Source organism: Polypterus senegalus, chromosome 7, assembly GCF_016835505.1.
Source record: "Polypterus senegalus isolate Bchr_013 chromosome 7, ASM1683550v1, whole genome shotgun sequence".
Taxonomy (NCBI): domain Eukaryota; kingdom Metazoa; phylum Chordata; class Cladistia; order Polypteriformes; family Polypteridae; genus Polypterus; species Polypterus senegalus.
Window position 1 is genome coordinate 182,883,925 of NC_053160.1, and position 26,152 is coordinate 182,910,076.

Below are 26,152 nucleotides of genomic sequence, written 5' to 3' on the forward strand. Positions count from 1 at the left end.
AGGAGACCAGGCTTCATGTCTTGTGTTCTCCCCGTGTTTGTGTGCGTTTTTGCTTCTTCCAGGGACTTCAGTTTCCTGCCACTGCCCAAAGACATGCAAATTAGGTGAGCTGGCAATGCTAAGTTGGCGCTAGCGAGTGTGTGTGTGTGTTCACCGTGCACTGGACTGGTACCCAGTGCTACCTGGGATAGGGTCCAGGCCTGCCCAAGGCCCTGTGTAAAATGACAGCTTTCATACACATTTGCAAGGCACCATACACAACCAACATACAAGATAAATTAAGGAAAATGATAAAAAAAATATATACAGGCAGTCCCCGGGTTATGTACGAGATAGGGACTGCAGGTTTGTACTTAAGTTGAATTTGTATGTAAGTCGAAACAGGTACATAAATGTAATAAATGCTATTGTTGACCGACTGTAACCAAGTGCTCTGCCAATGAATGATGGAGTTTCACCTCTCTCTGACCTTTTTATTATTTCTACTTTATTTTTAATGGTGATAGTTTTTCTCTTCTTTACTATTTCATCAGCACTTGCATCAGATTTGTGTTTCAGAGACATTCTTGAAGGGTGAAGACAAAACGTTAAGATGAGCTCTTCTGCACAGCACTGTATACGCTATCACAGCAGGAAGGCACCCGTCGTCAACACGTCTGATGTACTGACAAGAGACACCTTCCTGCTATGTGCATAACAGTACAAACAGGCTTGCTATTGAGAATGAGTGGGGTGGCAAGGGGCAGTTGGTTCATCACCAGCCCACCTCACTGTCACCTCCACTACAGTATGCCGCCTGCAGCGTCCACCCACCGAGAACGAACACGGTGCGGCCAAATGCAGGAAGTGACTTGCCCACCACCACCCCCATTCAACAGGCAGCCATCCGAGGCACACTGCAATGCTACCCCGGGCCACCCAGTTCACCCTCAGTGGCCTCCATTCAGCCACAACCGGGTCATAACTTGCAGCATTACCAGCTGCCCACCGAGAATGAACGGGGCAGCTGTGTGTGGTGGGTGGACAGTGAGAGCCACCCAAGGGACACTACACTGCGCGAGCAGTGAAATCGCTCCCCTCCAGCCACCACTTGCAGCATCCCCAGGCCGAAGATGATGGACCGGCAGTTACTGAGGCGCATGCGGTGCAGCTGCTGCCCCATTCATAAGTTGTAGGTCAGAATGTCCGTAACCTGGGGGACTACCTGTATATAAAATCTTTATTTTTAAAAAAAATTTTAGGACAAGACAAGACTTTTTTCCTGCAACGAGACGTGATTTTTGAAGAGAGACACTTTCATGTCCCGCGAGACGGTCAGTTCACGTCATACTTACAACCTTTGGAAGTAAGTCCCTTGAGAAGGTGACTTTTGCAAGTCACGCCCTACTTACAACCATTTTCAAACGAGACCATGGTCATCTAACCTCTCAGTTGTTGGAATGCTTATGGCAGGCACACTCCCTGTGCTCTCAGCTCTTAAAAATTTTATACGTTCTAGATGACACGTCAACGACTAAGCGAAAAAGTAAGAGCAATGCGTCGAAAAGAGACCTAGATTTTGTGCCAAGAGATTTAACCATGCCCGGGGCCGGAAAAAGACAAAGTAGAACGTTGTAAAGAATTCAAAAATGTTGGCGCGAGACACATGCAGAACAGGTTAGAGATGATGGAAGTAGGAAAATTTGAAATGATAGTAAAGATCGCATTAGTGCAAACAACCGGAAATTATTAGATGTGCTTGAAAAATGCAATATTACACATATTAATGAAGATTTCAAATACCTGCCTTTTTTTTTGCTTAAATTTATTTAATCTATCTGGTCACAAGACATTGCAAGAAAACATAACTAAATCGGACAAAATAGAGCAGAGTGAAGTAGGATGGGCTTCATAAACAGTCCAAAGAGGACTTGGCATTCAAAACCCACCCAAAAAAATAAATAAGTAGTCCCGTCTAAAACAAGTCTTCTTATATTGTGTAACAGCCAATGGAGTAAAAACCAAAAAGTTAAGCACAAGCATGTTTAGTTTACTATTATAATAATTCGTTTTTGCCAAGTTTTAAAGAAGTTTTGAACAGACATTCTTAAAGAGAATTTGATTTTTTCCAATTTGACATAATATGAAATCTTGTTTTCCAACAGAGTTACATGTGGTGGATTCTTCCAGTTGCTCAAAATGTCTTTATGCTAGTAGTGTAGTATAAATTTTCATTGCACACTTTTAAGCCACCTGGTGTTACTCCAAATGCCTGCATTTTTAAATGTTGTAATATGTACTGCATTAACTCACACTAGGCCATTATAGGTAAAAATCCATTATTGGTAACAGATTGAATGTGGCAGCACAGTGCAGGAACATAGTCAGCTGGATGAGAAAAAGAGAAGAAAATAGCCAAAGATTACAGTTTATAATATTTTAGGTTGTTTCTTTTTATTTCAGGTTTATGAAGGCTGCAGGAAAAGTGATAAATGCTTGCACATGGCACCAGTAAGCAAAACCTTTATAAACGTGAACATTTTTATTGTTTGTTCTGTGTTTCTATGTTGTGAAGTCTGTACCCAGAGTGTCATATTAATTATTGGTTAAACAATTGATTTTTAACTAAACATCTTTTTACTCCATTATGTGTAGTGATTTATACAGGGAGATTCACTAGAAAGAGGCTTTGAATATTCTGTAATAGCTCTCGCTAGGACGAAGCAATCGGAACAAAACAACGTACAATGTGCTCCTCCGTGTATGGAGCTTCAAACAAGCATCAGAGCGATGAGGTAGGCGCCGGACAGCCGTTGCGACGTTTAGCCTCTGTTTGCTATTTCTGGGTGCATACCGCCCACACCCCTTCACTCCGGCACTCGACTTCTCATCAGGATGGTGGTGTAGAGTGTTTAGCAGCGCATCTTCATGCTGCAAACCTATTGGGTCACCAGTTCATTTAAGCGATGTCAGAATCAACTGGATGATCGTGAATTCATTGGTCAGCAAGATGGAACGATGTGTCACACATCGGCAAGGAGCATGGCAGAAACTGATGACTCCTTTGGTAACATGGTCATTTCAAAGGGGCTGTGGCCAGCACGGTCGCTGGATCTGACACCACCAAACATCTTCCTTTGGGGTCTGCTCAACGGAAAAGTCTATCGGAACAAGCCTCGCACTGTGGCAGATTTGAAGGAAAACATCCTACGTGAAATTGCTGCTATTCCGATACGTTGAGGAACATGGAGCACCGCGTCGAAATGTGTGTGGCAGAAAACGGAAACCACTTCCAGCATCGCATGTCATGCATTCGATTACACAAACGTCAAGGTATATAGCGTATTTGTTTGGTTTAGATTGCTTCCTCCTACTGGGAGTTACAACAGAATATTCAAGACCTCTTTTGTGTGAATCTCCCTGTATATACATATATGGTCAATAATTAATGAAAAATAGAAAAGTACACATTATTTTTAATTTTTTGTTATTGAAATAGTTACTATGTTGATGGGAGAGACACATCGCTAGATGAGTTCCTCAGTCCTGCTGTATTGGATAGCTTTGCCGTCAAGTCTAAAGACGTTTTTCAGGTAACAGTACCCCATTGTATTAACGTAATATAAATCATGTCAGTGTTGTATTGAACTGCAGTGGTAATGCTTGGGTAGAAAGAATTTTAATTTGCAAACCATGTAGAACAGCTTGAGTAAGTTAAGCAAAATTTTGCCTTTGGCCCTCGTGTGTGGGTGTGTGTGTGCTTACCCTGTGATGGGCTGGCGCTGAGTTCAGGAATTGGTTGTGATTTAGAAATGAAACGGGTGGATGGACTTAACAAAATGTTGATAGATAGATAGATAGATAGATAGATAGATACTTTATTAATCCCAAGGGGAAATTCACATAGGGCGGCACGGTGGCGCAGTGGTAGCGCTGCTGCCTCGCAGTTAGGAGACCCCCAGGTTTGCTTCCCGGGTCCTCCCTGCGTGGAGTTTGCATGTTCTCCCCGTGTTTGCGTGGGTTTCCTCCGGGCGCTCCGGTTTCCTCCCACAATCCAAAGACATGCAGGTTAGGTGGATTGGCGATTCTAAATTGGCCCTAGTGTGTGTGGGTGTGTTTGTGTGTGTCCTGCGGTGGGTTGGCACCCTGCCCAGGATTGGTTCCTGCCTTGTGCCCTGTGTTGGCTGGGATTGGCTCCAGCAGACCCCCGTGACACTGTATTCGGATTCAGCGGGTTAGAAAATGGATGGATGGATGGAAATTCACATAATCCAGCAGCAGCATACTGGTACAAAAAACAATATTAAATTAAAGAGTGATAACAATGCAGGTATAACAGACAATAACTTTGAATAATGTTAACGTTTACCCCCCCCGGGTGGAATTGAAGAGTCGCATAGTGTGGGGTCGGTGACAGCAGTCTGTCGCTGAAGCTGCTCCTCTGTCTGGAGATGATCCTGTTCAGTGGATGCAGTGGATTCTCCATGATTGACAGGAGCCTGCTCAGCGCCCGTCGCTCTGCCATGGATGTCAAACTGTCCAGCTCTGTGCCTACAATAGAGCCTGCCTTCCTCACAAGTTGTCCAGGTGTGAGGCATTCATCTTCTTTATGCTGCCTCCCCAGCACACCACCGCGTAGAAGAGGGCACTCACCACAACGTCTGGTAGAACATCTGCAGCATCTTATTGCAGATGTTGAAGGACGCCAACCTTATAAGGAAGTATAGTCGGCTCTGACCTTTCTTACACAGAGCATCAGTATTGGCAGTCCAGTCCAGTTTATCATCCAGCTGCACTCCCAGGTATTTATAGGTCTGCACCCTCTGCACAGTCACCTCTGATGATCACGGGGTCCATGAGGGGCCTGGGCGTCCTAAAATCCACCACCAGTTCCTTGGTCTTGCTGGTGTTCAGGTGTAAGTGGTTTGAGTCGCACCATTTAACAAAGTCCTTGATTAGCTTTCTATACTCCTCCTTCCGCCCACTGAACAGAAGGCCAAGTTAAAGAGTAAACAAAAGTGATTGGCATTACTATATGAACTGTTCTAGTATACCAGTCTTCACTTAACATGCGTTCATAGAGCTCACACATATTTATAACTAGAACTATGTAAGCCCGGGCTCCTAGAAACTGTTGAAATTGTCAGGAAAAAAAATTGAAATGCAGAGTTGGCGGTTTTGTTTTGTAGATGTGCTCGTCCCTCTTGTCTATCAGCGGCTAAATGAGTTTCTCTCTCGTTTGTCTTTCCACGCGGTTTCACTTTGGCGGCAGAATCACTTTCTTTGAGCTTTATGCTGTAGCCTCGTACTTCCAGACTAGACAGACAGACACACACACTTCCACGCATAGACGTTTATATATAAGATATGACAACATTACATTACTAAACTAAAGTTGACTGCGATAAAATGAAACTATTTAAAATGGTTTCTGAAGTAGTAGATACACATATACACTCATTGACAGGCAAGTATTTTTAAATGGAGAAAAAAAGGGAAGAAAAAGACATATATTTGAGACTGGTATCTCTGGAGCCCCAACTTTGTGGAGCTGGCTTAATGGACACACTCTTGTATTATCTGAGTCAGATGTCCCTCTCATAATCCTAATATTAACTATTGTGTAATAGGATGCAGCTCTGGAGGTCTGTAGCTAGACTCTGTTGGTGTCTGTTGGAATCAACTCCACCTACGTGGACAGCACATTAGCTGCAATTCCATGTACTTGAAGCTCCAGGGTGGGGCTATATACTTGATATATTCACCCTAACAAAAATGATTAGAGTACAGTGGGATGCAAAAGTTTGGGCAACCTTGTTACTAGTCATTATTTTCCTGTATAAATCGTTGGTTGTTACGATAAAAAATGTCAGTTAAATATATCATATAGGAGACACACACAGTGAGATTTGAGAAGTGAAATGAAGTTTATTGGATTTACAGAAAGTGTGCAATAATTGTTCAAACAAAATCAGGCGGGTGCATAAATTTGGGCACCACAAACAAGAAATGAAATCAATATTTAGTAGATCCGCCTTTTGCAGAAATTACAGCCTCTAAACGCTTCCTGTAGGTTCCAATGAGAGTCTGGATTGTGGTTGAAGGTATTTTGGACCATTCCTCTTTACAAAACATCTCTAGTTCATTCAGGTTTGATGGCTTCCGAGCATGGACAGCTCTCTTTAACTCACACCACAGATTTTCAATTCTATTCAGGTCTGGGGACTGAGATGGCCATTCCAGAACGTTGTACTTGTTCCTCTGCATGAATGCCTTAGTGGATTTTGAGCAGTGTTTCGGGTCGTTGTCTTGTTGAAAGATCCAGCCCCGGCGGGCGCAGCTTCAGCTTTTTCACTGATTCCTGGACATTGGTCTCCAGAATCTGCTGATACTGAGTGGAATCCATGCGTCCCTCAACTTTGACAAGATTCCCAGTCCCTGCACTGGCCACACAGCCCCACAGCATGATGGAACCACCACCATATTTTACTGTAGGTAGCAGGTGTTTTCTTGGAATGCTGTGTTCTTTTTCCTCCATGCATAATGCCCCTTGTTATGCCCAAATAACTCCATTTTAGTTTCATCAGTCCACAGCACCTTATTCCAAAATGAAGCTGGCTTGTCCAAATGTGCTTGAGCAGACCTCAAGCGGCTCTGTTTGTGCTTCCTCTGCATCACTCTCGCATACAGCATCTCCTTGTGTAAAGTCGCCAATGGTTGAACGATGCCCAGTGACTCCATCTGCTGCAAGATGATGTTGTAGGTCTTTGGTGCTGGTCTGTGGGTTGACTCTGACTGTTCTCACCATTCGTCGCTTCTGTCTATCCGAAATCTTTCTTGGTCTGCCACTTGAGCCTTAACTTGAACTGAGCCTGTGGTCTTCCATTTCCTCAATATGTTCCTAACTGTGGAAACAGACAGCTTCAATCTCTGGGACAGCTTTCTGTATCCTTCCCTAAACCATGATGGTGAACAATCTTTGTCTTCAGGTCATTTGAGAGTTGTTTTGTGACCCCCATGTTGCTACTCTTCAGAGAAAATTAAAGGAGGAGGGAAACTTACAATGGACCCCTTAAATACTGGGATTCACCTGTGTGTGTAGGTCAGGGGTCACTGAGCTTACCAAGCCAATTGGAGTTCCAATAATTAGTTCTAAAAGTTTGGGAATCAATAAAATGACAACGGTGCCCAAATTTATGCACCTGCCTGATTTTGTTTGAACAATTATTGCACACTTTCTGTAAATCCAATAAACTTCATTTCACTTCTCAAATCTCACTGTGTGTGTCTCCTATATGATATATTTAACTGACATTTTTTATCGTAACAACCAACGATTTATACAGGAAAATAATGACTATTAACAAGGTTGCCCAAACTTTTGCATCCCACTGTATGTGTGTCTGTGTGTCCAACTGGATGCTATATCTCAGTTGGTTTGAAACATAAATGTAGCCCAGCAATAACTCTCCATTAATGCTTTGTTAAACTGTGGTCAGCTGACAACAAGGTTCATTTTGCCAGAGTTAGGATTTGTGTAGATAAGCACAAATCCTTCCACAGTGTACCTAACCATTGTTGCTGACCATGTGTGTCCTTTCATGGCCTTTTTCAAATGAATATTTTGAGTAGGACAGTGTGTTGTGTCATAAAGCATGCATTCTCTCAAGCTGATTTCACAAACGTGACCGTAGCTTCTGTTTACTCCAGTGACTTGTAGAGTCAGCAGATTTCAATCAAATAGAGCACTTTAGAGATGAGGCAGAACAGGAGGCTCACAGCGTGAATGTACTATAAGGGCATAAGTGGAATAAGGTGTGTGAATTTAAAGAAGTATCTAATGGATGTGTACATAAATAAATAATAATTATTTTATTTATAGGCACCTTTCAAGGCACAAAAGGACACCTCACAGAGCCCATTAGTAACAGTCACAACATAAAATTAATAAAATGTTAACAGTACAATAAAACCAAAATAAATACAATAATAAAATTAAATTTAAATTTATATGTTAAAATTGTCAGACATAATAAGCCAACTTAAAAAGATGTGTTTTAAGTAATGGAAGAGAGTCAATATTACGAATGTCTTGTCAGAGAGAGTTCCAGAGGCGAGGGGCCGCTCGACTGAAAGCTGTAAACCCCATAATAGCAGGAGGTATAATAAAATTGATAAAGAAAAAAGATCCAAGGATACGTGAAGGAATGGAGATGTGAAGAAGATCAGAAGGATAAGGAGGTGCCAGATTATGAAGGGTCTTGTAAGTAATAAGAAGAATAAAATCAATGTGATATTTAATAGGGAGCCAGTGAAGCTGTTGAAGGAAATGTGTTCTATGGAAGGGGTTCTGGTAATCATACGAGCTGCAGCATTCTGAACCAATTGGAGTTTGTAAAGGAGTTTGTGAGGAAGACCAGAAAGTGTAGCTGCGTTTTTCCAAAATGACCAAAGTTCAGCACCTTAAGCTTAAAAATTGGGATTCAACAAAAGCCTGACATGCTGAAATGATTCCACAGACAAAATATCTTTGTTTTAAAAGTTTTAGTTAAAATTCAAAGTAAAACAGTTCACACAAAAAAGGAGAAAATTGAAATAGCAAAAAAAAAAGAAAAGTTCTTGTTAAGAAAACTTCTGTTCAAAGCTTAAATCTTGTTACATTTCAAATTGTTACAAATCACTTCAAAACAGTCTGAAAACTGAATGCCTATCCCATTTCTGAGGTGAGAATGGGTCTTTTAGGCGGCACGGTGGCGCAGTGGGTAGCGCTGCTGCCTCGCAGTTAGGAGACCCGGGTTCGCTTCCCGGGACCTCCCTGCGTGGAGTTTGTATGTTCTCCCCATGTCTGCGTGGGTTTTCTCCCACAGTCCAAAGACATGCAGGTTAGGTGGATTGGCGATTCTAAATTGGCGCTGGATTGTTTCGTGCCCTGTGTTGGCTGGGATTGGCTCCAGCAGACCCCCGTGACCCCGTGTTTGGATTCAGCGGGTTAGAAGATGGATGGATGGAATGGGTCTTTTAAGTCCATGTGTACTGAGCCCTGTTCTAAAATACAACTGACTCAATGAACACACTGTATCTCAGTTAGAGCAGGAAAGTTCTATCTCTTACTAACTTATAGGGGGAAAAAACTATACCATTGTCTATGGCTATGAAAGAAAATTATATTCTATTGAAATTAAGCAAATTCTAATATGAGTTTAACTCAAAGCTTTAACTTTCTAAGATTGGCTCTTACAGATTGAATTACAATAATCAGTATGAGATTTAACCAGAGCATGAACCAGAATAGCAGTGCTGGTAGCTGAAAGAGAAGGACGTAAATGGCTGATATTACAGAGATGGAAATATGCAGACCGAGTGACATTATAAACATGTTCCTCGAATTTTAAGGTAGTATCGAGAATAACACCTAAGCTCTTAAACTTGGAGCAGAAGATTGTGGGACGTTTGGTGTGGATGTGAAAGTGACATCAGAGTTCTTCCTGTTTGGTGTCATTAATGATAGGGAAGAAGGTATTGCTGTGTTTGTTTTTAAAAAAAATCAATCCTTCATCCCCAGTTTCGTCCACCTTTAATAATGCTCTCTGCTGTTCATCTTTAGTTTCAAGGTCCTTCGCTGAGGATGCACTTTTATGTTGAGTTTCTTTTTTGACGTTAGAGCTGCAAAGAGTCAACAGGACCTCCTGGGGATACCTAGGCTGCTAGGCACACTAAACCCCCAAATTCTTGGTCACGTAGTGTGAAGAGTCAGGCTCCAGCAACTAGTCCAAATTGTTCTTAAATTTATTAAAACATTTGTAATGGTTATATTTCAGCCAGGGTTCCTTTTTTGACAGGTGGTTCAAATGCATGTTTTTTATTCTTGTTGTTCTAGGTTGAGCCATTTATTTGTGTTATTACTCTTGTTAATTATCTGCTGTATTTTCTTTCCCTGTGTTATGTCATATGTGTTTTGTGGGAAGTTCCCCAAGAGACAGGACCACCAGGAACTACCCTCCACCCTATAAAACTGGAGGCTCTCACACAATTCCTGGCAGTTCATTTGAATGTTATGTTTATTTTTTATTGTGTCTTCTATTTTTCTATTCATTTTGTAAAGCACTTTGAGCTACATTTTTTTGTATGAATATGTGCTATATAAATAAATGTTGATTGATTGATTGATTGATTGATTGATTGGATGCACTAGGGCAGGGGTGGGCAGTGTCAGTAAATAAGAAGTCAATTATTGCTGATGAAGCCCTTATTGCTCAAGTGACATTTTGATACTTCATTTTAGTAGTCTTGCTTGTTAAGGTTCCCCACCCTTAATTGCTTATTTCAGTCTTAAACAGCTGCATTCATTGTTTTAATGGCTCCTTATTAGCAAAAAGATTTAAATGACAAAGCAGTTCTTGCTTGTTTCCATTTACATCTGTGTGGGTTCATCATGCACCGTTTGATTTAATAAAACACTTAATAGAGAAATGTGAAAAATCAACTGTTTTAGGCATCAAATCATTTGGATGACATCCAAATCTATGATATAAGAACCTTACATTGCAGACTAGCAAGCCATAAAATTAAATAAAGTCTGAGATTGGCAAGTATTGGTTTGTAATTAAGCAATTTGGCTGGAATGAAAACCTGCAGCCGCTGTGGCTCTCCAGGACCGACATTGCCCACCCCTGCGCTAGGGAGTCGATGAGTTACTATGATATTTTCTTTGTTTGTGCTATTGTGTTTTCTGGAATATTTGATCTGATGCTCTTTTTTTTTTGATCTTTACCTTGGTTATGATATTGGGACTTTGTTTGCCTTGGATTGCATTGTCAGCAACTCCTTTATGCCTTTTGTGTTCTTTGGAGCTTCACACGGCATTTTTGTGAAGAATAAACTTTTTAATTTATTGGGATCCTGTGTTTGCCCTATTACTAGCCGAGGTTTTGATGGCAATTTCCCCCTCTAGTGGGCATTTTAGGAACTTTTTGGGATGCTTGGTTTAGGACAACTACAAGCTTACCTCTCAAAATCTTGACACCACTTTGGCAGTGCATGTGGTTCAGATTAAGACTTTTTGTTTTTTGTGATATACCTCTGTGACATGTACACTACATTTTGAATACCTAAATGTGAAAATGTTAGATTTTTCAAGATTGCATAGTCATATAGTGAAAACTTAAATGTGTTTATTTCATTGATATTTTTGCAGATGGTTGAAAAAATAGTACCTGGCAAAAAAGTGTGGCTTGGAGAGACAGGGTCTGCCTTTGGTGGTGGAGCTCCGGGGCTATCGGACACATATGCTGCTGGCTTTATGTAAGAATTTTGAATTATTTGCTGTGAAAAAGCATAAACTTGCAAAGCCATCAAATTCTTTCTAAATGACTGTGACAGGTGGCCAGGACCATTACCCGGCCAAGACGCCAGCTTGGTGGAAGGACTGAGGGATAGACCACATTGAGGTCATTATCTTTCCCAATACACTAGAGGTCAGCTCCCCTGGGTTGCTACAGTACCACGGATCCCTGCAGGGCATGTTGGGAGTTGTAGATTGGAGCAGCCCTGTTGGGGTTCATGGGCACCACCAGGGGGTACTGCAGCTACAGGTGAGCCCTTTGTGGCACCACTTCTGCCACATCCAGAAGAAAGTCAAGAGACACGTGGAGCACTTCTGGGTGCACTATAAAAGGAACCGGATCTGGCTCCCCGACTAGTGGTGAGGCAGCTCCTCTTTAAAGTGAACCCAGGATTACTTCCAGTGACGTGGCCTGTTGCAAGTACTTCCAGGTTATACACAAACCAAGGAGGTTCTCCCCTGGCAGCTCCCTCTAACGCCCCCCAAGGGATCCCTATATGGCTGCAACTTCCGTACTCCAACCCTGTGGGTGTCCAGACTGAGACTCTTATCTGAAGAGCACTGCCACCTAGAATTGTTGGGGATGAACTGCTCCCCTACTGGTTCCTGCAGTCTTTGGGCAACCCCATCAGTACAGGAATAACAAGGCATCATGGCCGGGTACTGCCCCCAGTTACTCCATCCTTCCATTAGGGCATTGCAGCTGGCTAAGGAATCCTCTTCCATCCTGGGTGTGACTCCCATCCATCCTTTGGGGCACCAACACCACAAAATGATAAATATTTCCTACTCCAAAACCTTACCCAAATGCATTTTATGCTAGAGATGCAATTAAATTGATGATATATGTCAAATCAGAGTTTAGTCATATGAAGAACGAAGTGATATATACACTAAACTTAATTTATGTTAACTGTATGTGCTTGTACAGTTGTATGTTGGCTGTCATTGAGTATACTTCAGATTTTATGTCACTATCCAATAGGTGCTGCTACTGCTCTTGTGCACCTGGATGACATTGCTAAACTGATCTTCTATGGAAGCTTCATCATCATCTTTATTTTCATTGTACCTCATAATACCTAAGGATTGGAGGGGCCAATAGTTGGAGCCTTGTCTCCTTAATTTCACAATTTCTTTATGTAGTGCGGTAGATAGGGTGCACTCTCGCCCCCTTGAACCCCTGTCCACGACTCCAGGCACCAGGTAAAAGTCCAATCCTTGACTTTATTTAAATGCCGCAGTGCACAAAGCACCCTCTCCTCCACTATATTCATAAATTACAATAATACAAACAATAAAACAATCCTCCACTCCCAGACGCGTTGCCACCCTTCCACCCAGCTCAGCTCGCCGTCTGGGATCTCCCACAGTCCTTTTTATATCTCTTGACCCGGAAGTGTTCCTAATCCCCAGTCCATGTGACTCTCAATCACTTCCGGGTCAGGTACAAGTTCTTTCTCTTCACCCCGTAAGCACATCATTCCTCTTGTTGTGTAGGGAAAATATCCATTACTCCTCCCTGCAGCGTCCCCTAGTGGCCCCCATGGCATCCAGCAGGGCTGTGCATAAAAACTCCATTGTCCATGATGCCCTGCTGGTCTTCTGGGGACCTCCATGCTGCATGGAGGGCTCCACCTGGCGGCTTGAGGGTATTGGCCGGGATAAATGGCCGGCCATCCTCCACAGTGGCTTTTCAACCAAGTATGAATCTGTTTCTAATTTTGCAAAGACCTTTTGGTTTTAGATTTGATTGTATGAGTTTATGTATATTTGTGACACATTAACAATTTTTTTAAATTATTCCATTTTGTTTAGGTGGCTTGATAAACTTGGACTGTCTGCAAAACTTGGCATTGATGTGGTAATCAGGCAAGTTTTTGTTGGAGCTGGCTCTTATCATTTGGTGGATTCTAATTTTGACCCATTACCTGTGAGTGATATAGTTCAAAATATTTTTTGGATCATTACATTTACTTTTCACACACTAGCTTTGTTTATTATATTAATATTATATTAGTATTATCGCATACACTTTGTTGTTAGTGTTCACATGCATTAAGCATTTTTCCCATGTGTTTGTGAACACGGCCATCAGTGCTTTAATAACCATTATCAACTGTAAGCCATCTTTTCCATGCCTTCCTCCACCAACTTTAATCCCAGACTTTTTGGCCGACCTCTTGAACGCGTATCCTGCCCCTTCATCACAATCCACCTGTACGTCAAGAAATTCTGTAACGTTTTGTGTTTTAAGTCTAAACCTTTTCAGTTGTTTCTCCTTTCCCTATAACTTACTCTCTCTGCAGCAGTCATGTCTGTCTATATCGTGGCTTTCAGTGACATTCCAAACATTTAGTAATACATACTAATCTGTATTGTTTTTTGCAATTTGTTTTTCTTTTCAGTTTGGGTTTTTCTTTCTTTCTTAAACTCCTAATCTTTTTTTCCCCAGTGTATTTACTACTTATTACTGTAGTACTAGAGTCTTGTACCGTGTTAGCCATTAACAACAACAACAACAACATTTATTTCTATAGCACATTTTCATACAAACAGTAGCTCAAAGTGCTTTACATATTAAAGAATAGAAAAATAAGAGACACAGTAAGAAAATAAAATAAGTCAACATTAATTAACATCGAATAAGAGTAAGGTTCAATGGCCAGGGGGGACAGAAAAAACAAAAAAAACTCCAGACGGCTGGAGAAAAAATAAAATCTGTGGGATTCCAGACCATGAGACTGACCAGTGACCTCTGGGCATTCTACCTAACATAAATGAAATTGGATTTAGGATTCTCACGGAAGGGCTTGATGATGATGATGGTCACGTAGACTTCTGCCTTTTAATCCGTCCATCATTGTTGGAGCATCATGAAGCTTTGAGTAGGTGGTGACCTGCGCAGGCCACCACCACAAAGAAACCGGAAAAAGAAACAGAAGAGAGAGTAGGGGTCAGTACCGATTTTAGAGCCACCATGAATAGTTATTTTGAGGAAATTGAACATATAGAGTATCATTATGAATGTGGTGAGAAGTCAAGCAAAATGACACCTTTTATTGGCTAACCAAAAAGATTACAATACGCAGTGTGATGATGCTGGTCCCCTACAGACTTTCTCTTCCCACATGGGAGTCTGCTGAAGCAACACCGTCAACAGTTATGACCGAGATGAGTTGACAAATGAGGACAATTCACTGATAATGCCAGAGGATGGTGGAAAAAGAGCTCAAGTGCTTTTATTAAAAAAAAACAAAAGTAAAATCAACAAGTGTCAATGGTGCTATGTTCAAAAAAAAAAAGTATATATATAAATCCATAAAAATCATTGTGAATAGTGAAAGAAAATCAATAAATAAATCAGTTAAAAATCCGAGGTTAGAATGCAGACTAACTCTTCCTGATCTCAGCCCACCTCCTTCTCATTCTCCCCGGCTTACCCATTGCTCGTATAGCCGGTGGAGACTCGGCAGCCACGAGCTCTGTCTTGGCTGTCAGACCCTCCGAGGTCGGCTCTATTCCCTTCTTACTTCGTTTTCACTTGGTCGCACCTCGGAAGCCTAGGGAGGGCACCTGCCTTGCTCGCCACACTCCACCCGAATGTTTAGTGGGGTGAACTAGCCCCTAGAGCACAACAGCTGACGCTCCTTCACGGGGCCCCAGCTCATACTACTTTCTCATTCCAGGTGGCCAGATCAATCGCCAGGACTGCCTTTAATGTCTTTTAACCTCTTTCAGTCTTTTTCTTTTTTCTTTGATTTCTCCATCTTTGATTCCTTGTGCCGACCCGTATATACACTCGTGTCTGTGTGGGCGCAGCGCCTTAATCACACACCGCAGGAGGCCAATGCAGCAATTGAGAACGATCGCACCTGCACTCGCCCCAACTACCTCTTTAACTCCCCACGGTCGTGCAATCGCGCCAATGGAGAGTTACACGGCTTTATGAATTTAAAACTGGCCCTTCTTTTTTTTTTTGAAGCCGCGGACCCACTATACCACATGCAGGCCTTCAAGGTAATTCCGGCCCCTTGATTACATCCTGCCTGAAGAAGGGGCCCGAGTTGCCTTGAAAGCCTGCATATTGCAATTTTTTTAGTTAGCCAATAAAATGTGTCATTTTGCTTGACTTGTCACTACCTACATATTACTGCAGTTCTTTTAAGGGCCCCCTTTGCTGTACATCTTCCTTTAATGTCTCAGCATTTCTTTTCCTTTTCTCCTTGTATCACTGCAGTCTTCTGTCATCCACATGCTTGTCACATGGTTTTCAATGAGGCTTTCTGTTTCACTTCCTGCACCTAACAGTCACACTTGATGCTTTTGCAGCTCCTAACACGTTTCCTTGGCCAATATCTTCTCATTTAGCTTCTAGAGCTTTGATCTGGGCACATTTCTCTTTGTGGTTCATACTAAATAATCTGCAATTCTTAAGTGAAGCAGCGGTTGCCTGCTTTCTTGCAGTCTCTGACTTGGCTTTTCCATTGGTGTCTTACACACTCCTTCCCTTCTGTGATTCCATGAATTTTCTTTCACCTCACTTATTGGTTTTCTGCCAGGCTTTGTATTTGTTTTGTGCCACCTATGACCCCCAGGCACAGGTAACTGTCTGAATTGTGTATATGTTGGGCATAAGAGAATAAGATTTTATCATGTTTAGCTGTAGGTTTTGAGTTTTAATAAGAAGGTACCGTATAAAGCAGTGTTTCCCAAACTCGGTCCTGGAGACCCCCTGTGGCTGCAGGTTTTTGTTCCAACCAGCTTATGTTTTTAATTGAACTCCTGGGCTAATTAAGTGAAATAATATTTCCCAAGTTATGTGTTTAGGGAACAATATAGAAATTAGAAAACTAAGTTTGCTAAAAAAAAAAAAAATGTTAAAATGTACCAAGCAGTTATATAGGAATAATGTATTTTTTCTTTTTAACAGTATTTTAATCTTGATTTTCATTCTACTTTTCTAGGTGTTCTAATTGTTTAATTAATCCATTATTTACTAATTAGTGGGTCTGACTCTAAAGTAGCTGCAGCCTTTGATTGTTCAGTGTTGTTTGCCTGGGTGTCTGATCTGCTTTTTTTAAATTGTCATTATTAAGATACAATGAAGGGGGAAAAACTGCAGCGAAAGGGCAAAGTATGAAAGCAAAAAAAGAGAGTTAAGCATTTAAATCTATAGCAACAGCAGAAATATTTATAAATGTCTTAAAAATGTAAAAATCATGCTGCTGTGCTTTTCTGAATGTCGAATAAAAGAAAAAAAAAATACCAGCTAATTAAATTAGCTCAGTGTTATCTGGTGTTGTCACTGATTAGGAATCTGGTTGGAACAAAAACCTGCAGCCACAGGGGGTCCCCAGGACCGAGTTTGGGAAACACTGGTATAAAGGCTCTTAAGTTGCACTTGACACCTCTTAACAATTTCAATATCAGTATCTAATATGTATGAAATATACACTCACCTAAAGGATTATTAGGAACAACTGTTCAATTTCTCATTAATGCAATTATCTAATCAACCAATCACATGGCAGTTGCTTCAGTGCATTTAGGGGTGTGGTCCTGGTCAAGACAATCTCCTGAACTCCAAACTGAATGTCAGAATGGGAAAGAAAGGTGATTTAAGCAATTTTGAGCGTGGCGTGGTTGTTGGTGCCAGACGGGCCGGTCTGAGTATTTCACAATCTGCTCAGTTACTGGGATTTTCACGCACAACCATTTCTAGGGTTTACAAAGAATGGTGTGAAAAGGGAAAAACATCCAGTATGCGGCAGTCCTGTGGGCGAAAATGCCTTGTTGATGCTAGAGGTCAGAGGAGAATGAATGGGCCGACTGATTCAAGCTGATAGAAGAACAACTTTGACTGAAATAACCACTCGTTACAACCGAGGTATGCAGCAAAGCATTTGTGAAGACACAACATGCACAACCTTGAGGCGGATGGGCTACAACAGCAGAAGACCCCACCGGGTACCACTCATCTCCACTACAAATAGGAAAAAGAGGCTACAATTTGCACAAGCTCACCAAAATTGGACAGTTGAAGACTGGAAAAATGTTGCCTGGTCTGACGAGTCTCGATTTCTGTTGAGACATTCAAATGGTAGAGTCAGAATTTGGCGTAAACAGAATGAGAACATGGATCCATCATGCCTTGTTACCACTGTGCAGGCTGGTGGTGGTGGTGTAATGGTGTGGGAGATGTTTTCTTGGCACACTTTAGGCCCCTTAGTGCCAATTGGGCATCGTTTAAATGCCACTGGCTACCTGAGCATTGTTTCTGACCATGTCCATCCCTTCATGACCACCATGTACCCATCCTCTGATGGCTACTTCCAGCAGGATAATGCACCATGTCACAAAGCTCGAATCATTTCAAATTGGTTTCTTGAACATGACAATGAGTTCACTGTACTAAAATGGCCCCCACAGTCACCAGATCTCAACCCAGTAGAGCATCTTTGGGATGTGGTGGAACGGGAGCTTCGTGCCCTGGATGTGCATCCCACAAATCTCCATCAGCTGCAAGATGCTATCCTATCAATATGGGCCAACATTTCTAAAGAATGCTTTCAGCACCTTGTTGAATCAATGCCACGTAGAATTAAGGCAGTTCTGAAGGCAAAAGGGGGTCAAACACCGTATCAGTATGGTGGTCCTAATAATCCTTTAGGTGAGTGTATTAGTTATGCAAAATAAGGTGGGGGGATTTGGGAGCATTTGAGGATTATGGTGCATTGTAGCACCCACCACAGAATAAACCACCCGGATTGGGATCTGAGAGCAGCCATGCAACAGGTGAAATAAGAAATGGAAATTACATTTTTTTTCTGCTAGAAGCACTTCAGGTATTTTATTTATTTGAATAGGTGAAAATGTTAATTTAGTTTGAATGACTGATTTTCTGTTTATTATTTTATAGCAAGCCATTGAGTGTCACATCTTTGTTTTTCAGGTTGACTAATTTATTTATCATTCTCCTGCTCCGTAGGATTATTGGCTTTCACTGCTTTACAAGAAGCTAGTAGGCCCCGAAGTGCTGAACGTTACCATATTCACACATGATGGAGACCAGAACAGGCACCTTCGGGTGTATATGCATTGTACTCGGAACAACAGGTACTGCATCCCTTTGTTGCTTAACACATAACAATTTTATAGGAGTACTTCTACTGAGTAAATATTTGGAAAAATTGCATTCTCTTTTGGTTTCCTATAAAATAAAGCTTAATATTTGGCAATAATGTTAATGGTTAGAATGCTTTTTAAATGCGATTTTATGAAAAGATCCAATGTACTGTTTCTGTAATCTGAATAAGGCTGACATTAATGTACAGTACAGTATCACAGCACTTAGTGCTTACTGCTGCCTCATGGATTCAGAGTCCTGAGTTTGAATCCAACCTTTGGTTTTTGTCTGTTTGGATTTTCCACATTCACCAAAGGATGTATAGGGTAATGGTGAGGAGATCATTTTTGGAGTTAGGGGGTGTTAAAAGTGGTGTCCCTCAAGAGTCAGTGCTGGGGCAGCTGCTTTTTTAATATACACTAGCTGAAATACCTCGCATTGCCTGGAAGGAAAATAAAGTTTGAGAAAAATATAATTTAAAAAAACAGAACTTGACAGATTAATTTTTGTTTTGAGGTGTAGTAATAAGTGTTTACATGCAGCTGTTTTGACGATGAAAAAATGTCAATTCTATTATTATTATTAGGTTGATTTAATTCTATTACAACTACAACATTTGTTACAATAAGAATAATCCATCCATCCATTATCCAACCCGCTGTATTCCAACCACAGGGTCACGGGGGTCTGTTGGAGCCAATCCCAGCCAACAAGATGAAAATATAGTTAACAAAAACAAATGTTAAATGTTAAATAATATCACACCAGAAACATTGTGAGCATCAGCTGAATAATAACATACATAGAAGACCACAAGATTGTTACCGTCTGCTTCATATATAAGATTGTGGCTAATTGTTGGGGGGGGGGTGTTCATCGGATGCCGCTTTGTGGAGTAAAAACTCTTTTTATTGGATTCATCTATACTAATAAAAGGCAAAGCCCTCACTGACTGACTGACTCACTGACTCATCACTAATTCTCCAACTTCCCATGTAGGTAGAAAGCTGAAATTTGGCAGGCTTATTCCTTACAGCTTACTTACAAAAGTTAAGTAGGTTTCATTTCGAAATTCTACACGTAATGGTCGATAACGGTCGACAACGTCCGCCATGTTGAACTTTCTTATTTATGGCCCCATCTTCACGAAATTTGGTAGGCGGCTTCCCTGCGTTAACCGAAACCGATGTACGTACTTATTTCGGTGGTATGACGCCACTGTCGGCCACCATATTGAATTTTCCAAACGTCACTAATTCTCCAACTTCCCGTGTAGGTAGAAGACTGAAATTTGGCAGGCCCATTCCTTACAGCTTACTTACAAAAGTTAAGCAGGTTTTATTTCGAAATTCAATGCGTAATGGTCATAACGGTCAACAACGTCCGCCATGTTGAACATTCTTATTTATGGCCCCATCTTCTCGAAATTTGGTAGGCGGCTTCCCTGCACTAACTGAAACCAATGTACGTACTTATTTCAGTGGTATGATGCCACTGTTGGCCGCCATATTGAACTTTTCAACAGTCATTGTTACTTATAGGCCCATCTTCAAGAAATTTGGTACACAGGTTCCCAACGCTAACTGAATCCTACTTACGTACATATATACGTCCATAGCCTGCACCTCGATCACCGTGTGAGGTGGCGTTGGGTCCCCCATTCCAACGCCTCCCACGTTGTTGGCTGCCTGCCTATATAAGACCGTCCGTCGCTCCGGTCTCTACATTTCCTTCCTTGCTTAGCCACGGGATTCACGTCTCCCTACTGATAACTACAGCCTTTTTGTTTAATCTACGGCTTCTCCGCTGTTTTATTAGTTGTTTATTACAATTATAATTATTATGTAGGTATTTTACACTTACTTTACATTGCTCAGGTACCCATTTCCTTTATCATTCCAACCCCCATGTTGTCTCAGATCTCACAGCTTGGATTGCTGCTGTCATAATCGGTTTGAGTTTCATGGTTTGTTTCAATTATGGCAGTATTTGTAGGACTTGTTGTGTTGAAGTGACATTCGGCATCTGTCAAGTGTTGTAAGCACACAACCGGTTTCAGCGATAAAATCACATCCAGCTTTTGAGAGTTTAAACATTCATAAACATCAAAGTGTCCACTACTGAAATCGTCACCTGTGCATCTAAGATGTTTAAGAGGCATTGGCGGTTGTCGAAAGGTGTAAAATATTTGGCCATTTCGGTACACTTGAAAGCGACAACCGAACAATTCAGCGGCAGCCATTAAGTCACATGCAGATCCATAGGTGAAGGGCTTAAGCATTTCACTCTTCTAGTGCTCCTGTGTAGTCTAATTATCTCCTGTACCGTCATCAGTCCACACCTTGAACCTGTCCAGTCATTCAATACATAAGACACAATGTTCCTCCGGATATCAAGAGTGAGCCTGATATGGCCGTGCAATATGTAACAAAGAGAATGGAAAAGGCAGGTGCCATCTCTGGGCATGGAAACCACTCGGTAAGTGACAGTTCTTTGATCAATGGTGATCACCTCGATAGACATGGTAATGGGGGTTGGAATGATAAAGGAAATGGGTACCTAAGCAATGTAAAGTAAGTCTAAAATACCTACACAATAACTATAATCGTAAAAAACGAACAATAAAACAGCGGAGAAGCCGTGGATTAAATAAAAAGGCTGCAGTTATCAGTAGGGAGACGTGAATCCCGTGGCGAAGCAAGGAAGGGAATGAAGAGACCGGAGCGACGGACGGCCTTATATAGGCAGGCAGCCAACAACGTGGGAGGCGGTGGGATGGGGACCCAACGCCGCCTCACACGGTGACCGAGCTGCAGGCTATGGACGTACATATGTACGTAAGTAGGATTCAGTTAGCGTTGGGAACCCGTGAACCAAATTTCTTGAAGATGGGCCCATATGTAACAAAAACTGTTGAAAAGTTCAATATGGCGGCCGACAGTGGCATCATACCACCGAAATAAGTACGTACATTGGTTTCAGTTAGTGCAGGGAAGCCGCCTACCAAATTTCGAGAAGATGGGGCCATAAATAAGAAAGTTCAACATGGCGGACGTTGTTGACCATTATGACCATTACGCATAGAATTTTGAAATGAAACCTGCATAACTTTTGTAAGTAAGATGTAAGGAATGAGCCTGCCAAATTTCAGCCTTCTATTTATACGGGAAGTTGGAGAATTAGTGAAGTTGGAAAATTCAATATGGCGGCTGACAGTGGCGTCATACCACCGAAATAAGTACGTACATCGGTTTTGGTTAGCACAGGGAAGCCACCTACCAAATTTCTTGAAGATGGGGTCAGCCTTCTACCTACACGGGAAGTTTGAAAATTGGTGACGTTGGAAAGTTCAATACGGCGGCCGACAGTGGCATCATACCATCGAAATAAGTAAGTACATCGGTTTCAGTTAGCGCAGGGAAGCCGCCTACCAAATTTCGTGAAGATGGGGCCATAAATAAGAAAGTTCAACATGGCGGACGTTGTCGACCGTTATGACCGTTAAGTGTAGAATTTCGAAATGAAACCTGGCTAACTTTTGTAAGTAAGCTGTAAGGAATAAGCCTGCCAAATTTCAGCTTTCTACCTACACGGGAAGTTGGAGAATTAGTGATCAGTCAGTGAGTCAGTCAGTCAGTGAGGGCTTTGCCTTTTATTATTATAGATTAATGATCTGGACAAGAATATAATCAAGAAGAAAATGATACCAAACTAGGTGGAAAGACAGATGATGGAGAGTCAGATAAATTGTTGCTTGGACAGCATAGTCTTGGGCAGATTTGTGTCAGGTGAAATTTCGTGTAAGTAAATGTAAAGTATTACATGTAGGGAGCAGTAATGTGAGATTTGAATGCACATTTGGAGGTCTGCAACTTGAAAGTTCACCTTATGAGAAGTACCTAGAAGTCATAGTGGACTTGTCATGATCTACATCAAGACAATGTAGAGAAGTGATGAAGAAAGCTAATTGGATGTTAGATTATATAGCGCCCTGATTTGTGGAGTACAAGTCAAGGCAGGCTATGCTTAAGTTTTGTAACTTACTGGTGAGGCCTCACCTGGATTACTGTACACAGTTTTGTTCTCCATATTACAAAAATGACATGGCAGCACTAGAGAAAGTTCAGAGAATAGCGACTACGCTGATTATAAGGGGGTATGAGCTATGAGGATAGATTGAAGGAGTTTTCAGTTTAACCAAATGATGATTAAGTGGGGAAATGACTGAAGTGTTTAAAAGTATTAAAGGAATTAGGACAGTGGATCACAGTTGTCACTTTAAAATCTGCAGTAAGAACACAGGGACACAATTAGAAACTTGTTAAGGATAGATTTTGCACAGATGTTTGAAAGTTGGGTAGCGCTGCTGCCTCGCAGTTAGGAGACCAGGGTTCGCTTCCCGGGTCCTCCCTGCGTGGAGTTTGCATGTCCTGCCCGTGTCTCCGTGGGTTGCCTCCCGGAGTCTAAAGACATGCAGGTTAGGTGCATTCGCAATCCTAAATCCCTAGTGTGTGCTTGGTGTGTGGGTGTGTGTGCCCTGCTGTGGACTGGCGCCCGGCCCGGGGTTTGTTTCCTGCCTGGTGCCCTGTGTTGGCTGGGATTGGCTCCAGTAGACCCCATGACCCTGTAGTTAGGATATAGTCGGGTGGATAATGGATGGATATTTGAAAGTTTTTCTTCACGCAAAGAACCACAGATACATGGAATAAATTACCAAGTAGTGTGGTGGAAAGTAAGACTTTAGGAACCTTCAGATCTAAACTTAATGTCATTTTGGATAATTTAGGTGAATAGCATAGATCAACTTGTTGGGCTGAATGGCCTGTTCTCGTCACAATTTGCTTTATGATTTAATATCAAGGGTGCCCCAGTTTTCCTGCCTTATACCAAAAGACGTGTGTGTGTGTGTGTGTGTAAGGTTTAATTGGAGGTTTTCAATGGGCCAAGTGTGGGTGTGGCCGGGTGTGTTTGTGTAATTGTCTCAACCCTGTAACAGCCTGGCACCCTGCCCACCTTTGTGCCCAGTGGTGTTGTGGTAGGCTATGGTCCCTTATGTCTGGTCCCTTCGTTAAGCAAGTTTGAAAATGTAAATGTTTTGGTTATGTAATGGTGATTTATCAATTTAAATATCTCTCATATTCAATCTCAACTATACTCGTAGTCTGCATTTGAAGATGTTTAAAAGATAACAGGCCAACCTGTATTCTTAAGGATAAGGTGACTTTCATTGTAGCCATAATTTATGCTAGTACTTAATATGTATAAATTATCTCCTTAGCTTTAAAAGTAATGGAAGTTTACCTGTCTGTTTTAATAAATGTAGTACAAACTTCAAGAGTGGAGACGTCACACTCATTGCCTTAAATCTGAGTAAGAAGACCACAACCATTCATCTACCTGAATACTTTTTTTCAAAAAGAATCGATGCTTACCAGTTAGAACCTGCTGGAGAAGGAGGATTATCTTCAAGGTATGTCTGCATGTTACAGTTTTGGTTGTTGATTTGCCTTTTTACTGGTTCAAGTTCCAATTATTCTGTTTATGTTTTGTGTGTTTCTGTATTTCTTTTATTAAAGAAACAGAAGTAGGCAAAAAAGATTTTTTTAATTCAAATCCGTAATCTTATTGTTTTAGATACAGCACATTTTAAAGAGAAAAATGATTAAGCAAGTTTTATATATGATTTAAATATACCAATGACAATGAATGTCTATTAATGCACATCTTGCTCAAAAACACATTTTGAACCTCTTTACTGTTTTTATAAGGAATATACAACTAAATGGAAAGCTGCTGGTGATGGTTGATGAGAGAACTTTGCCGGAATTGACAGGATCCACCTTGCCAGTGGGAAGTCCTCTTCAGATCCCAGGCTTCACGTTTGCATTTTATGTCATAAGAGATGCTAATGTTTCAGCTTGCAAATAGTGCTTCATTTTTATTTGTAAATATGTCGCATGAAGGTACTGTACAAATAAGACTTAAAGTTATGTTTTAAATATTAAGGGTTTAGTTGCTTGTGTGAACGATACTAAATTGCTAAATACGAGAACGTTGTAAACCAAAAATTTTATCTAATGTGTCCGGGGAAAAATGTTGAAAGGATGCAATTAAATTTTATATAGTGCCCCACTTTTAAACTCGATAAAATCAAATGTGTGATTAACAGCAAACTTAAAGGATACTTAATAATACTTAATAATACTTAATGGTATTTTGATAATTACTCCGTGTGTTTTGTAGTGATGGCGAGAAAAACTTTTAATCTCATGTTTTCATTAAGAATGTAAAAAGTTTATGATATAATACAAGCCAATGTGGAACAATGCTGTACAATGACAAGTGATGTGAAAAATGTTCATGGATTAAAAAAAAGACTAGAAAAGGGAGGCATGCCGTGTTATACAGCCTTTTATTAATTGAAACAATAGGAATTTAGCAGAGACACAAACAGGAGCTCAACAAAGTTAATTTAAAATAACAATTAAGGAAATCTGACCCAACTCTAAAGAAGCTCTGCATAGTTCCCAGTAAAGAAAATTTTATTTTTTATTTTCTCGTATACAAAGTATAGGGAAAGTAATGTAATCGTCCAAAAATTCAACCTCGAGATTTTGATGAATCTCTGTGTTTTTGACCTCTCTGAGTTCTCTCTGAATTATGTCTGTGTGTGTGTGTGTGTGTGTTTGCGTAAACACGATAACTTGAATACGCTTTCACTTAGGTCACCAAATTTTGCATTTATGTATTAGGTACAAATCGTAGATTTCTATCAACTTTTGGGCTATTTCCTTTATCCAGAAGTTGTACTTTACTTGTATCCATAGAGCTCCAGAGTCCGATTTATTCAACTTTCCTTTTATAATAACTGTTCAATATATTACTAATTTGATTTAATTTGCTGTTGATGGTTCTTTAATGTGCATAATATAAAAATATAATCATTGTCTTGCGGTTTACTCCTCAAATATCCATCCCCATATCTGATATAAGAGAAAGTCGAGGGAGACCACTCCCAATTTATTTCTAGTTTTAGATAGTGTGAAATTTCCCATTGAGTTATGGAAGGTGCATTAAAATTCTTGCAATTGAGGAGAATAGCCAGGAAACAATATATGGGTGGCTGCCTCAAACCTTTATGATGTCTGTGACATGAAAAATGTATTTCAAACAAGCTGTATAAGACAGAAACACATTCCACACATCCCTGGATAGAGGAAAGTTCAAAGTTTGGTCCTGTGGTACTAGAGGTTGCATGCACTCAACATGAGCACCATGTGTAGCGCAACAAACATCAAAACGGTAGACCATTTCTTGCCACACACGAGCCAACTGGTCCCTAATTACTGAATTCACAGTTTTCTCAATTCATTGTCGCAAATCTTAAAGATTAGCGGCCATAGGTGGAACAAATACTCTTTCTTTAATGTACCCCCATAGATAAATATCGCAGGGGGTAAGGTCTGGAGACCTTGGGAGGCCATAGACAATGAGCAAAATCTTGTTGTCCACCTCTTCCAATGCATCGTCCTGGAATGGTGTCGTTCAGATAATGCCGGACCTTCATGCAAGATGGTGCCCTGCCTCATTTCCACTTGCATGAAGGTCCGGCGTTACCTGAACGACACCATTCCAGGACAATGCATTGGAAGAGGTGGACAACAAGATCTTGCTCCATGTGGAAATGAGGCAGGGCACCATCT

At 41.1% G+C, this 26,152-nt stretch overlaps 1 protein-coding gene across 1 annotated transcript in view; it reads left to right on the top strand.

Moving 5' to 3' along the window:
* Positions 1 to 25,357, top strand: part of hpse (heparanase) — a 43,148-nt gene extending 17,791 nt beyond the window's left edge. Inside the window, exons 6-12 of the mRNA XM_039759689.1 lie at positions 2,443 to 2,490; positions 3,479 to 3,572; positions 11,174 to 11,280; positions 13,139 to 13,253; positions 18,312 to 18,439; positions 23,773 to 23,919; positions 24,218 to 25,357. Of these exons, the coding sequence (XP_039615623.1) occupies positions 2,443 to 2,490; positions 3,479 to 3,572; positions 11,174 to 11,280; positions 13,139 to 13,253; positions 18,312 to 18,439; positions 23,773 to 23,919; positions 24,218 to 24,377 (799 nt within the window). The 3' untranslated portion in view covers positions 24,378 to 25,357. The remainder of the gene's footprint in view (positions 1 to 2,442; positions 2,491 to 3,478; positions 3,573 to 11,173; positions 11,281 to 13,138; positions 13,254 to 18,311; positions 18,440 to 23,772; positions 23,920 to 24,217) is intronic.
* The last annotated feature ends 795 nt before the right edge of the window (positions 25,358 to 26,152 follow it).